Consider the following 15,890-nt stretch of genomic DNA (forward strand, 5'->3'; position numbering starts at 1 on the left):
ATCAATAGATATTAAACTAAGATGTAACAAAGAAGAAGTACAGAAGATCATGTCCTAGCTAGAATGAACTTTACAAATAACATCTCCCAAAAACCAGCAGCCCTCGACAGATCGCACCATACTGTAGGGCATCACCAGTAAACCCAGCAGACAGTCACACACAGCCAATGACTGAACGATCAGATGAGTTGGAGACTGAAGCTGTTTGAAGTAAGAGATGGAGATGATGATCAGCAGATTCCCAAAAACTGTCATGAGGATTATGATTGAAATGAAAGCGTATATTGCCACTTTAACAACAGTGAGATGATGAGCTCTAGGACAAGAGTCTGGATGTAAAGGAAAACACAGGAGAATATTCTCAGTCTCATTGAAAGCCATTGCGTCTACCCGAGGACTTCCTTTGTAATTATTAACAGGTAGACAATTATAACACAAAGTTTAAACAAAATCATTTTAGAAATGAAAACATTTATCTAACTTCCTAAATGAACATGTTATAGCTCAGATGTGTTTATATATACAGTTCAGGTCAGGTCTGAACCTCCCCAGCTGTATACGTAACTAACTGATTCACAAACATTGTGACTCATGAGATTACAAAAAAAAAACTGTGTGTCCTGAATTAAAGATCAAAGGAGTTATAATGTTAGGGTTTATGATAAAAACATGCAGGGCATAGGGGTGTGCGTGCAAAAAAATTAAGATAATATTCTGTGATTTTGCAGATAACGATAACCAGGGTGCGATTGGTGAGGGGGATGGCGGGGATATTCCCCCCATGATTATTGGTCAACAAATGGCCATATAAACGGCCTAAAATAAAGATAATTTAAAAACGCTGCAACAAAAATAAATAAATAGTGCAAACAACCGAAAAATCTGAAATGAAGTATTACTGTCTGCACTTTCACTCCTGTGACAATAGGTGACAGGACGTCTTGGTTATGTCATGATCCTTTTTTAATCTTGTTCAATAAAAATAAACAGAACTTTTATAAAGACAAACGTTTGTTTTAGTTTTAATATAAACACACATTGCTAGAGAGGAAGGGGCAACAATCTACTTAATATTTAAATGTAATATTCCTCTAAATGTATGCACAGATATGTAAGAGAATAATGAAAGTGTTTTTCATACGATACTTTAACAAGTGTTTTTGCTGGTGGTTGACTAGTAACAGACGCCACGAGATGCAGACCCCGAATTCAATTCTTATGAAAATAAACTCGGCCATATTTAAGCGACCACTTTCTACTGACCCAAAGCGAGTGTTTCATTCCTATGGAAGGTAAGCCTCATGCTCATGAGTATTGCTGTTCAGGTTTTTACTCATTTGCACAACGCGTCAATTGTTTTTGATACAATGCGCAGAAGAATAAAGGTCTTAGGGCTCAGTCACACCAAAAGCGCTTTAAACGCTTGCAAACGCACGGCGCGACGCACTGCCTTTTTTAAAAAAGAGCAGTGCAGGGCGGCTTTTCATATTGCTAAGCAACCACCGAGTCAGCTGTCTTGTCAATCAAATATTGAAGCGTGAGCGCTCTTTTGCTGTTAACTGTCATATTAGCAGAAACTTTAAAAAGATGACGCTTACTCTGACCTTGTTTGAGGATAAGAGGAGCACAAACACGCAGGAGAGAGTGAGCGAGTGGAGTCCGGTTCTTCAAAGCAACTGTAAACTTCCCTCGCCACAACGTAAGGCCTGCCTCTCCCCTCATTCGATTGGACAATGGAAGACGCGAATGACGTCAGGCGCTCCTCCGCTCTCAGCGCTCCTTCAAAAACGCGTGCACGGCAGGCGGCAGAAAACCGCAAGGCGCTCGGCGCGCATAAACAGCGCGCAAACGCGCCCTGCCCATAGAATATCATTCAAAAAAAAAGGCGCCTGCAACAGACTTTTAAGAAATGGTCCAAACTTTTCATTTCTTTAGCAGGTCGTATTAATATGGTGAAAATGAGTATCTTGCCCAAATATTTATTTGTCTTTCAGTGTATCCCAGTTTACATTACTAAAGCGTTTTTTAAAAATCTGGATAAAATGATCACCCAATTTATTTGGAATAACAAGACCCCCAGACTCAAGAAGGTATATTTACAGAGGATTAAATCAAAGGGCGGGATGGGTCTGCCTCATTTCCAGTTGTACTACTGGGCGTGTAATATAAGAGCACTTTCGTTTGGCCTACGAGAAAGACAAATAGAGTGGTGTGAGATGGAAAATGAGGCATGCTCACCTTCCTCTTGGCCAGCTTTAATTTATTCAGCTTTGCCTGCCCCCACTTTAACGCGAATAAGCAATCCGGTGGTTTCCAACTCACTCAAAATTTGGAACCAGATAAGAAGACATTTTAAATGGCATACAGGCTCTATTTTAAGTCCTTTAACTGCCAATCACACATTTCCCCCTTCCCAAATGGATTCAATATTTCAGACCTGGTTCAAAAAAGGAATTCATTCCTTTCAAAATTTATTTATTAACAAAAAATTTCCGACATTTCAGCAGCTACAACAAATATTTCAACTACCTAATTCACACTTTTTTAAATATTTGCAAGCTCGCAGTTTTGCTCAAAAGAATTTCCCATCATTCCCTAATGAACCGTTAAATTCTCAGATGAATTCAATGTTTTTGTCTGATCCATTTATTAAAGGAGGAATATCCACCATATATAATAAATTATCACAGTTGGAATGCGATGTCTCATTAGAAAATTTAAGAGCAGCTTGGCAAGAAGATCTTAGAATAGATATCACCGACTGGCAATGGGAAGCAGCCCAAGAACGGGTTCACTCTTCTTCTTTGTGCATCAGGCATGGTTTAATACAGTTCAAGATCTTACACAGACTTCATCTATCTAAACTAAAGCTCTCAAAGATGTTCGCTTCGGTGGACCCATTATGCGACAGATGCTGTCAAACACCAGCCACACTAGGACATATGTTCTGGAATTGCCCTAGTATTCAGAATTATTGGATTTCGGTTTTTCAATTGCTATCAAAGGTGTTGGAAAGACCGATAGACCCAGACCCGATTCTGGCTATCTTTGGTACTAGTAGTGACAGTATGGAGCTCTCTAAAAGTCAGTGTATTGTGCTTGGTGTTATTACACTCCTAGCACGCAGACTGATTTTGCTTAATTGGAAACAGAAAAATCCACCTCGTTGCTCTGTCCTGGTTAAAGATATTATGTACCACCTTCAGCTCGAAAAGATTTTCTTTAAAAAAACAAGACTGATAACTTTTATGCAGTATGGGAACCATTTATTAATTACTTTAATAAGACAGCAATAATTGAACCCTGATCCCATGATCCCCCCCTTCTTTTTTTTTTTTTTTTTTTTTTCTCTTCCCTTCTCTCTTTCTTTTTCCTCTATATTATCACCTGTACTCAAATATAATTTACTTACATATGAAAGAACAGTATTGTATACTGTATCTGCAAAGTGAATATTGTTGAAATTTTTCTTTGTGCCAATGCAAAAAAACCAATAAAGAGAATGTTTAAAAAAAAAAAAAGGCGCCTGCAACTGCCATAAACGCTTTTGGTGTGACTGAGCCCTTAGACATCAGGTAGGCTACCCAAGGCAACCATCTTGGGGGAGTTTTCCAAGTCTCCACCTTCATCCTCCAAGAACCTGACTCCACCTTGGCCCTTTGACCCATCAGCTCCACCTTGACTCCTGGCTCCCTCATCTCCACTGTGGCCACTCCCTCTGGCTCCACCTTGGTCAATCGTCATCCCGCCTTCTCCTCAAGGCTCCATTCCTCTGTCTTCTCTTCATCACTCTGTCCCACCGGGTCTGTAAGGCTCTTCCCTCCCTCCACCTCAGTCCTCAATTGCACTGGCTCCACCGCAGGCTTTCGGATCCCCGCCTTTGCGTCAGTCGCCTGAGCCTTCGGCTCCACCCTGGTCCTCCGGTGCCTCTGATTCCCCCAGGTTCTCAGTCTGCTTTGCTCCACCCAGGTCTCCTCCTTCTCCGCCACCACCTCTAGTCCCCAGGGTGTCGAGCACCAAGGCTCCACCTTGGCACCTCCCTCCAGCAACTCCACCCTGGAGCTTCATCCTGGACTCTGGACTAACACCTTGCTCCTCCTGCTCCAGGCTCCTCCCTGGCTCCTCCCTCCATATTCATCACCCTGGCTCCATTGTAACAACAGAGTTGTCCTGGGTGCTGAAGCGTTTAATCTCTCGCAACGTTTGTAAATTCTTTATCTACGGTTTGTTACAAATAAAGTATTTTAGAATGTATACCTTTTTTGCTATTTGTAAATTATTATTGTAAAAATATTTTTGAGATTACAGTGATCATGTATCCATACTTTGTCCGCAATTAAAACCTTGCTGATTTTACTTATTACTCCATGACTGATAAAAAAATACTTTTAAATAGAACCAAATCTTTTATTACAAAAAATAAACATTTTAATAAATAAAAAAAACATAAATTTTTTTTACCATCAACAGTTTTTCCACATACAAATTCCGTCATGTTAATAGGGAATCCACCATAGTGCGAGCGCAACTCGATGTTTTTAGAGGATGGGAGATGAGACTTTTATTGATTTATTGCACATCACACCCAGAACACACCCATTACTCATTACAAGAATAAAACAACCCAGTCTCACCCCATGGCGTCAATATTTGACGACACTTGACCATGCGTCAATATGTTGACGCGGAGGGTATACCTTTCGCGTCATTTTTTGACGAACTGGGGACTGCAACACCACTAAGTCCGTTGCATTCTCTTTCCTATTTTCTTACCATTTTCTACCATTTTTTTCGCGTCGGTTTAGGGTTAGAATTACAGAATGACATCCCTACCCAAACCTTTCCCTAACCCCAATGCCAGGCGACAACTGTTTAATTTCGCGTACCTAATAGTATTGAAGTCCCCAGTTCGTCAAAAAATGACGCGAAAGGTACACCCTCCGCGTCAACATATTGACGCATGGTCAAGTGTCGTCAAATATTGACGCCATGGGTGTGAGACCGTGTTAAATAAAAACAACCATTCTTCACTGTGCGGCAGAGACACAGATCATTTTTAGTCGTTAAAGGTCACATTCTTCCAGATCCCATTTTTAAACTTTAGTTAGTGTGTAACGTTGCTGTTAGAGCAGTGGTTCTCAAACTTTTTCAGCATGCGGCCCCCCTTGTGTACGGTGAATTCCTTCATGGCCCCCCAAAGAAAATTTATGACAAAAACAGTTCAAAAACGTAACATTTTCATTAAACAAAACATGAAATTATACAATGTAGTGCTGTTGGTTAGTAGCCTTATTTTTTTTTTAGGTTTAATTACACAGAATTCATGATAAATTAATGTATTTTATAAAATGTCATAAAACTGGGGCCCCCCTGGCACCATCTCGCGGCCCCCCTGGGGGCCCCGACCCCCAGTTTGAGAACGACTGTGTTAGAGCATAAATAGTCTTGCTGTGTTTTTTGCAGTTTTTTTCTGGACAAAGCCCGCCCACTGACATGTCAAACAAACAATCACAGTTTGTTTCATCTAGCGTCACGTTTCGGACTCCCCACAATAACGAGCCGGCTGGCAAAAATTCAGTTATTGAAATAACCTGCCAACCGAATAGCATCTAAATAAACAACATTAATCACCATAGAACAACGTTGTGCACTTCATCAACAGCCACATCTATTAAACATCTGTTTGAAGCATATCTCTTCACTTTTTAACACCTACTAAACTCTGCCCACAGGAATATGTCAGTCGCCAGCTAAGCTCAAACGGCACTGCTAAGCTAAGCTGCTGTCACAACAGACTAAACAAACTACACAATCAGAACTCGTTACATATTTCTAAAGGAGGGACTTCACAGCACAAGGAAGACATTAGCCAATTTTTAGGACAGTGAAAACAGCGGTATAGAGATAAGTAAATTTTGTGATAAATACCGAGTTTTTTTACACGTGAAACATGAACACGTGTTATATTGCGCCCTGTAAATGCAATCAAAGCTTTAAAAACACAGAAAGAAGTGCACTTGCGCCATGCGCATTAGACCATGCGCTAAGATGCTTAAAATGGGGCCTAAAGATTTTATTGAAATTCTTTGAAAGTTGGCTGTATCAAACTTTCTACATATATATTACAAAAGAATACTGGATACATGAATAATGGTAGACAATATTTGATTACATCAATCATGAAATCGACCGATCACCTATGCAAAAAATGTATGTGGAAAGAAACATATATTCTAAAATATGAATTTAATCACGTGAAAAAACATAATTAAATCTGGTGACCTTTCTTCATGTAGCCTTTATTAAGCTAGTCAATCCAGTGAAATAAACCAATTTAAAGTTTCACAGACTGTTAAACATAAAGGGGCCATTTCCCAGACAGGGATTAGACTAGTCCTAGACTAAAATAAATGTAAGAGCTGTCCAAACTGAAAACAACTTGCTCTGACATATCTTAAAATATCGCACCATACTGTAGGGCATCACCAGTAAACCCAGCAGGCAGTCACACACAGCCAACGACTGAACGATCAGATGAGTTGGAGACTGAAGCTGTTTGAAGTGAGAGATGGAGATGATGATCAGCAAATTACCAAAAACTGTCATGAGGATCATAAGTGACATAAAAGCGTACATTGCCACTTTAACAACAGTGGGCCGATGAGCTATAAGACAAGAGTCTGGATGTAAAGGATAACACAGGAGAATAATCTCAGTCTCATTACAAGACATCATGTCTGCATGAAAATCTGACAGGACTTCCTTTGTAATTGTTAACAAGTAGACAATTATAACACAAAGTTTAAACAAAATCATTTTAGAATTTACAATATGGTTAAGGCAAATATCTAAAGAAACATAAACATAAATACAGTACATGCCCAATCAATCTAAATCCCCAAATGAACGTGATATAGCTGAGATGTGTTCATTTATACACATCAGGTCAGGTCTAAACCCCTCCCCAGCTGTATATGTAACTAACTGATACACAAACATTGTGATTATGAGATTTGAATAATTTGATGCAGATTATATTTTGGAATTTGCCGATAATAACAATAGACTACATTTTGTATCATTCAAAAATGTGTTTGTAAAAGTCTTATATTTTTCTTGCTCCTCCTTGCTACGTGTTAATAAGATTGATGTTAATAATGTAGGTAAATATTTTAATGCTGATGTTTTTAAAGAAAATAAAAGATTTGTGAATAGAAATGTTTCTATAACTTAAAACTAAAATCTAAGTTTAGGTTTTTATCTAAAGCCATATTCGGACGGGATTAGTTTTACAGGACCTCTGAGAAAATCGTGCTTCTCAGAGGTCCTCTGTGTTTTTAATCCCGTCCGAATCGGCCATGTCTGTGTTTTTCTCTGACGACCTCCGTAAGAATTCCAGAGCAATTTACCTACTGTTTTTCGCCGAACTCAGAGGTCCTCTGAGAATTTTAATCCCGTCCGAATGCAAATGTCTGTGTTTGCACGCAATATCTTTTGAAAACGCGGTTCATTTCGTGTTTTGTCCAACATGATGTGCCGTAAGGTCTTACTAATGCACGTATATTGTATTTCACATTCATTCAGATATGGATGTTTTTCGCAAAATAAAATAATTAAATCAAGACGAGCTGAATATCAAACACTGTTAAGACTGGCCACTGTAATATTATTAACGTTATAAGAAACTCCATTCAAAGTTGTTCAACTCCGGAATGGTAATGTTAATTAATAAAGATACTAAATTGTTATTAGTCATTATTTCTTCATTTATTATTGTTTATTATAAGCAGACCGTTATATAAAACACATAGGCTAACGTTACTTTAGTAGGATTTGTATATTTTATTTTGATTTGTTAAAATTAAATTAATAAATTACATGTTCTGTCATAATTTTACATTAAAAGCAAAATATGTATCATTACAAACACGCGTATCCAGAGCACGTGCTCTTCTGCAACGGCCAAATGCATGAAACAGACACTCCCATCTCTGGAATAGCCTGCATCATTTTAATCCCGTCCGAATCGGTACATAAAATCACAGACGTCCTGGGGGACACGTTGAAACCCAAACGTTGTTTGGAAAACTAATCCCGTCCGAATAGTGCTATAGATATTAATATGGTTTGTTAATAATAAAGTTTGTTTAATGCAAGATTTATCACTCATTTGTAAATGTATTAATTAGGTGATGTACAGTACTATGGAAAAGTCTTAAGCCACCACCACCAGACTTGTTGTTTTAGAAGTTTAATGTCCATCCATATTTATTTTTCAATCTATTTTATTACGATACAATTAGAAAATACAGAGAAAACTAACAAAAATGTTCAGTACTGAATGTTTTCTTTGGGCATCGTCTGTGTTTTGCGTGACCTCTCTTGGCACTAAACACATCTTGAGCATTTTTGAGCAGAATGAAGTAAAAGACTAATTTCTTTATGTCCAAGCTCTTCATCTCCGCTGGTCGCCCCTAGCTCTCCTTCACCCTCCTCCTCTGTCTATGCCAGCCTGTCCAGCTGCGCTGGGTTCATTGACATCTGAAAACACCTCAGCTCACCCTCAGCACACCAAAATTGATGGGTCAGATGAGCTTCGGGATCTCCAGCTGTCAGCTACCTCAGGGGTGGTGTCCCCCATGTCTCCGCCTCCAGCCTCTGAGACCCGGACCACACCTCAGCCCTTTGACCCATCAGCTCCACCTTGGCTCCTAGCTCTCTCGTTTCAACCATGGCCCTTCATTCCATTAGCTATGCCATGCTCCCATGTCCTCCCAACTCTGCCTTGGTCAGTCATCATTTCGCCTCTGCTTCAGGACTCCACTCCTCTGGCTACACCTTATCACTCTGTCCCACCGGCTCTATTGGGCTCCTTCTTCCCTTTGACATCACCTTGGTCCTTAGTCGCTCTGGATCCATCATGGACTTCTGGATCCTAGTCTCTGCCTCAGTTGCTTGAGCCTCCAGCTCCGCCTTGGCCTTCCAGAAACTCAACTTCACCCTGGCTTTCCGTCTGGTCATCTCCAACCTGGGCACCTCTCCCATCGGCTTGGTCTCCATCGTTCATCTCCCTGTTGTCGTCCTCTCCCTCCCCAGAATGGATCCTCCCACCATCGATTACGCTATGGGACATCAGGCTGGCTGTGGTCTGGGTCCTTTCTCTGCATAAGGCTCCACCCTGGACTCTTCCCAGTCATCTGTCCTCCCCCAGAGCCTCCTCCAGTGCTTTATCTCCCTCTGCGGCGTGAGGTCACGCCTTTCAGAGAGGGGAAAGTACTGTCACGTTCCCCCATCATCTGCCTTCGCTTGATGGACTCCACTTTCTATAATACTTTGCAGCCAGTCATCCATAATTCATCATTGCCATCAACCATTCACAATTATCTGGACTCCATTGTCTGTGTCATTGGTTGGTTCTTGTCTATGTAACATTTGTGTTTGCCATGACTGTGTTCCATGTTTCTTTGTTTAACCTGCTAAAGATTATTAAAACATTGTACTCATTGTCTCTCATGTATGGTATAAACATGAGACTTAATTTGTATTTTGGCACCATTTGAGCCCATGTGTGTTCCAAGTAAGCCCTAGTGTTGCTTTCGTCAACAAAAAGTATGACGAAATATAGTCGTCAACAAACGTTTTTTCACGTGAAGAAAACGAGACGAGACGCAACGAAAATGCTGGTCATGTGACGATGACTATAATAAAATGTATAATGCAATATTGTTGACAAATAAAAATGAGACTAAAAGTGGTTTACAAAATAAAAACTAGCTAAAATGTCTCTTCATTTTCATTGACCAAAACGAGACGAGACGAAATGTTATAACGTTATTTCGTCTTTTACCCATCCCAGCATCTCCGCGCCCCCGCCACCTGACTGCAGGTGATCACGTGTGTTGTTGGCGCTGCGTAGATCAATCAAAACATGATTGTACCGCGAGAGTGAGTAGAAAGCATGCGGAGGAGTCTGCTCTCGCGATGCTTTGATATCATACGCCTCCGTTTGCACATTAATGGGCATTTCAAACAGTGTACGCAGCAACGTGAGTGTTCCTTTTCCGTACGAGAGGTGCGGAGAAACGGGGGTGTGTGTGTGTGTTAGCTTGGACTACTTCTGTTTTGATTATGTAGACTTTTATGTAGACTCTTACAAACAGTCAAGTCACTCACTCAGAGATAGTAAAATAAATATCTTGTAAATTCAAATCAGAGCATCTTCCATGTCTGGAATGGATGTATTCTTAAGTCTATAAGGTAACACTAATATAACTTTTGTTTGAAATGGGTTTGGCTAAAATATTTTTTTTGTCTATACTACTACTTAGTCATTAAACTAATTGGGTTAAATAGAATTGCATTACTAAAAAGAGACTAAAATACAATTTCACTGACTAAAACTAGACTAAAATGTCATCAGTTTTCGTCGACTAAAACTAGACAAAAATAGTCATGGATAAGTCTGACTAAAGTAGGACTAAAATGCCCAGACTTTTAGTCGACTAAAACTTGACTAGACTAAAAGAGTATGAACGTGACTAAAACTAATAAAAACTAAAATGACAGCTAGACTAAAACTAAAATTAAAACAGGCTGCCAAAAACAACACTAGTAAGCCCACTTTATGATTGATTCACATAATATAAAAAAAATCATTTTTACAAGAAGTACCCTAACGTGATGATTGTCCACCGTCCCCCCTCCACAGCTGGTTTGCACTCACACTACACTTTATGATCTGGTCCAGAGTATACTTACCTCATTAAAAGATGCAGGTGTTTTAAAGAAATCTGGAAGATATATGCAAAGGAACTCATTGTAATTCAGAGTTCATGGCTACTGCACTGTAAAATCATGCACGCTCACAGTCCGATTGGTTTATGACATTGCGCGGTTAGCGATCACCTCTGCAAAGTGTACCAGAGAACTCCTAAGCATACCGCAGTGAAAGTGAAGAGGATTATGTGCCAATGTATGGTAACCCATCCACTGAGTAGTGAACATGCAGTGCAAGTTGTGAACACACACTGTCACTGCAGCGCAAGGGGAGCAATGTGGGACAGGTGCCTTGGTCAAGGGTACCTCATAGGGTGGTTTTAAATGGTTTAACAGTAAATAATGAGGAAAAACGCAATATTTACATTTATAAATATAAAATATATTTACAAAGACAAGACAAGACATGTAATATACTGTGGACTAAGCATCATAGTATTTTCATTGTGCACACATTAAGACATTTTTTTCATTCAAGGTTAGCTTGTGTTGGCTATAGTTTGCATGTCGTTTGTGGCACTGTACCATTTCAGTCCTTCTGTAAAAGAAGTTAATTTATAAAAAATAATCTGCCCTACAAAATAATTTATTTAGAAATTTTTGGGAAATTAATGTAAAATATTTATTGTTTGTAGTTTTTTTAGTTTCTTTATTTTTGCATGTGTCAAAGTATTATATGTTCATACAAAAAAAATGATCTCTTATTTGATGTAATATGGATGCATATATAAGAGAAATGACTGACATGTGTTAATTTCTTTAACAGGCATGAAACCGAAATGTCAGGGAACTAACAAATTACTGAATTGTTTAAAATAATAAGCATAATAAAAAAATGATTTTCTCTCTTCATAATTTGTTGTCAAAGTTGAAATTGGACTTAAAGGGTACACTTACCCTATATTGAATCATGCCTTTATTCATGTATGATTAAACAGTTGTTTCCTCTCAATACTTTTGTATTAAACATCATCTTGAGTTTAAATGTCTCGTATCACAAAACAGAGACTATAGAGGTCGGACGTTAAAAGACAAGTTAAAAACAATAGTAATATACATCGCAGATCTAACACTGTCTGACACTTTTTGTTTGTTGTGTTGTTTAATGTTTGCTATTTATTCAGAAAATATTATTTATCTTCAGAAACGGTATTCATTCAAATGTCAGAGTATCTGAAAGATATAAGTGAATATGAGAGTCTTAAATGCCTTCTGAAAGCGAGGATAGAAAAATCCATAGATCAAAGGATTACAAGTTGAGTTAAAATATGCGAACCAAACTAAAGCCTCAAAAACATCCGGTGGGGTCACAGAATTAAAGAAAGGATCGATAGCAGCATCAATAGAAAAAGGCAGCCAGCAGATAAAGAAAACGCCCATAACAAGAGCCAGAGTTTTAGCTGCTTTTCTTTCTCTGTGTGCAGAGCTTTGACTGTTAACACCTGTGGTGGTCACAGACACTTTCTCTGACAAAACCTTTGCGTGTTTTCTCACAACATTGAATATGATGATATACAGAGAGCTCATTATAGTTCCTGGAATAATAAATAACAAGATTACACAAGTCAGTCCCCATTCTTTGTTAATAAACACAGCACAACCACCAAAACAAGACATCTGTAATATATAAGCTTCAAGACCAACAGCATTCACCCCTGAAAACACAATGCTAAAGCTGTACACAAATGAAAAGATCCATGTTAAGGTGATTAATACAGTCACAGTGTTGTTCGTGACCCTCATTCTGTATCTCAGAGGGTCACAGATGGCCAAGTATCTATCAATAGATATTAAACTAAGATGTATTAAAGAACAAATACAGAGAGTTGAGTCCAAGCTAGAATGAACTTTACAAATAACATCTCCCAAAAACCAGCAGCCCTCGACAGATCGCACCATACTGTAGGGCATCACCAGTAAACCCAGCAGACAGTCACACACAGCCAATGACTGAACGAGCAGATGAGTTGGAGATTGAAGCTGTTTGAAGTAAGAGATGGAGATGATGATCAGCAGATTCCCAAAAACTGTCACGAGGATCATGAGTGAAATGAAAGTGTACATTGTCACTTTAACAACAGTGAGACGATGAGCTCTAGGACAAGAATCTGGATGTGAAGGATAACACAGAAGAATATTCTCAGTCTCATTGAAAGACATTGCTTCTGCCTGAAAATCTGACAGGACTTTCTTTGTAATTGTTAACAGGTAGACAATTATCACCCAATGTTTAAACAGAATCATTTTAGGAATTACATCTTTACATGGTTACAGCAAATATCTAAAGAAACATGAACATAAATACAGTACATGCTTATTCAGTCTAACTTCCTAAATTAACGTGATATAGCTCAGATGTGTTAATATATACACATCAGGTCAGGTCTCAACCTCCCTAGTTGTATACGTAACTAACTGATACACAAACATTGTGACTCATGAGATTGGAATAAAAAACTGAACAGTGTCTCCTGAATTAAAAGTCAATGGAGGAATGATGAAGGGGTTAAAGATATTATGCTGGCTATTAACATATCAGAAAGTGCATGAAAAACATGTAGGGCATATAGGGGTGTGCAGGCAAAAAATATCAAGATAATAATCTGTGATTTTGCATATAACGATTACCATGGTGCAATTTGCTGGTGGGGGGGGGCTGGGTTTACCCTCCATGATTATTTGTGCAAATGCATTTGCACCCATTTGTGCACCCATGGGCGTTCTTGTCTGAAAACAATGTGCCAATATATACTTTTGTGCCAGTATATGACTTATGTGCCATGGGTATGGGCTGGGTAATGTGTGTGGTTAAATATAAACAATAATGTCGGAGCTGATGGTGTAGTGGGCAGCGTTTCAACATGTGGTGCTTTCGCACTTTCGGCGAACCGAGTTCGATTCCCGGCTCGTGGTCATTTGCCAATCCCATACCCCTCTCCCCTCCCTGTAGAATACTTTCCTGTCCTCTCCTTACACATTGTCAAATAAAGGCAAAATGGCCAAAAAATAACTTATAACGGTTCGGTGCGTACCTCGGTTTTGAGGCCACGGTTCGGTTCATTTTTAGGTACAGTAAAGGGAAAATGCATGAACATTAAACTGCAGGTTGTTTATTTCTATAAACTTTTTTTAACAATTTGTTTACACTTTTTTTAAACACTTTTTATTTAAATATAATAAATAAGATATATATAAAATAAAAAAGAATAATAAATAAAATACTGCTGCAAAGTTCTCCACTAAATAACATACTTTTTTTTACATTATTTTATAACAGTAGGTAAATCTTTTCTTAACCTTCTCTTAAACTTTTTCTACTAAAACCTTGCACTAAACTAACAAATTCAATTCCTGAATACATTTATGAACTATTAGCTTACATGTTTGCCACCAAAAAATGTTTCTGTTTTGATTTATTTAGGATTTTTTTTTAATTCACAGTATTGAATTGGTTATGTACCATTTCTGTATAAAAATAATATTACTGGTCCATGTGTAACTGCATAGCAAGCAACATGATGATATACTTAGTATACACTCATATTAAGATGAGTGAGCTGCATACATAGCCATCTTTTATCTTTTGCACGTTCCTCATAATCTTTGCTTGTCAATATAAGCTATGACTTACTGAGTAACAGCTGAGTAAGCCCGGGTTACAGCTCTTCTCTTTCCCGACCAGCTGATCGCATTGTGACACTGATATGATTTACGTGAGGTGCAGATGAAAAATCTGATCACGCATTCCTTTCTCGCCGTCACAGAAAGCGCGACTCATGATTGCGTAGCAACGAAAGACGTGCAACCTCTCACGCACTTTTGAAAGAACAAAACAGCGCGTTGACAAGGGTTTAAGACGCGCGTTTAGAATCAAACGAATATACAACTAAATAAATAAAAATCTTTCTGGGGGCCGAATTATGTTATATGTTTGACAGAAAACTTGCGCTGAACGCGGAGACTTCCGCCACTTAATACGTTTGTGTAGAAACACGAAAATTTACCTATGTTCCGCACACAAAAGATTGCCGGGTTACAAGGTCGACTATCTAATCACTAGGCTACATCTGCCCATAAACTAGGCTACGACTGCCGATAACATCCAAGTATGTAGCAATCATACTAGCCAAACTAACTGTAGGTCAAAGGACTCCCCAGATGTGTAGTTTGTGGCAGTGACCCTATCACTGTCATGGTGGAGAAAAGTTAATTGGGCAGTGATGAGCTAACACAAACACATGCGCAGGAGTAGCAGATAAGGCTTTTCCACAGTGCAAATGGGAAAGAGTCAGGTTCAGTTCAACAGCCTTGAACACAAAGTGCTGTGAAATGCTGATCTCCTGAAGCACAGAGCGGATCCTGAAAATCTGGAACTCACAGATGCGGTCCTGAAGCCAGTGCAGAAGGTCCTTAACAATATGGAACACGCAGATGAAGGTCCCTTGAAGTGAAAATTTGCTCTTCTGAGCTTCACCTTGTTGCAGACATGGATTATTGCCCTTCTGGACGCAAAGCTCGGAACGTTGGGGTGATCCACTTAGTCTCTGGATGCACATGCCAGAAACTTAGAACTTTTGGTCGATATGGTTCAGTCTCTGTACTCAAACTCAAAAGGAGGAGCTCTTAAATCTTAAGTAGAGATTCAGAAACTTGGTTGGCTTTTCGGTGATCTATTATTGTCTCTCTCGTACAAGGTCGAAGACTCAGAACGTAGGTTTTTTGGTTGTCCTGTTACAATCTGTGAGAGTCAAAACTTGTATTCTCTGTTTCAGTCTCTTAGCGCAGGGTCCGAGACTCAGAACGAGAAATGTCTGGAAAAAAAGGTACTTTTATAACTTTCAGATAAGGAGGAGTTTGCATCTTGGCGCTTTCCTGATGCAGAACCGTGATTGGCTGTTGATGTCAGAAGGAGCCCACAGAATGTGGCCCACTTTTTTTCGCTGTGAGGAACTCATTTACATAGTATAAAGTACAGAGTTTAAACTTTAGAATTTCATCTATGCATTTTCCACTTACCAAACCACTTTCCAAAATGCCCTTGGCAGTATCCTGACAGTCGCAGCCATTGAGAAAAATATTCCTGCATGATAGTCATGAAAGCATTCGATAAAACA

The 15,890-nt window shown here is 39.0% G+C and overlaps 1 protein-coding gene across 1 annotated transcript; it reads right to left on the bottom strand.

Moving 5' to 3' along the window:
- Positions 1-11,940: 11,940 nt before the first annotated feature.
- Positions 11,941-12,936, bottom strand: LOC129429994 (trace amine-associated receptor 3-like). Its single transcript, XM_055187005.2, has one exon. The coding sequence runs from the start codon at positions 12,934-12,936 to the stop codon at positions 11,941-11,943; it is 996 nt and encodes a 331-aa protein (XP_055042980.2).
- Between the last annotated feature and the right edge of the window lie 2,954 nt (positions 12,937-15,890).

The sequence above is a fragment of the Misgurnus anguillicaudatus genome, chromosome 18, assembly GCF_027580225.2.
Source record: "Misgurnus anguillicaudatus chromosome 18, ASM2758022v2, whole genome shotgun sequence".
NCBI lineage: Eukaryota > Metazoa > Chordata > Actinopteri > Cypriniformes > Cobitidae > Misgurnus > Misgurnus anguillicaudatus.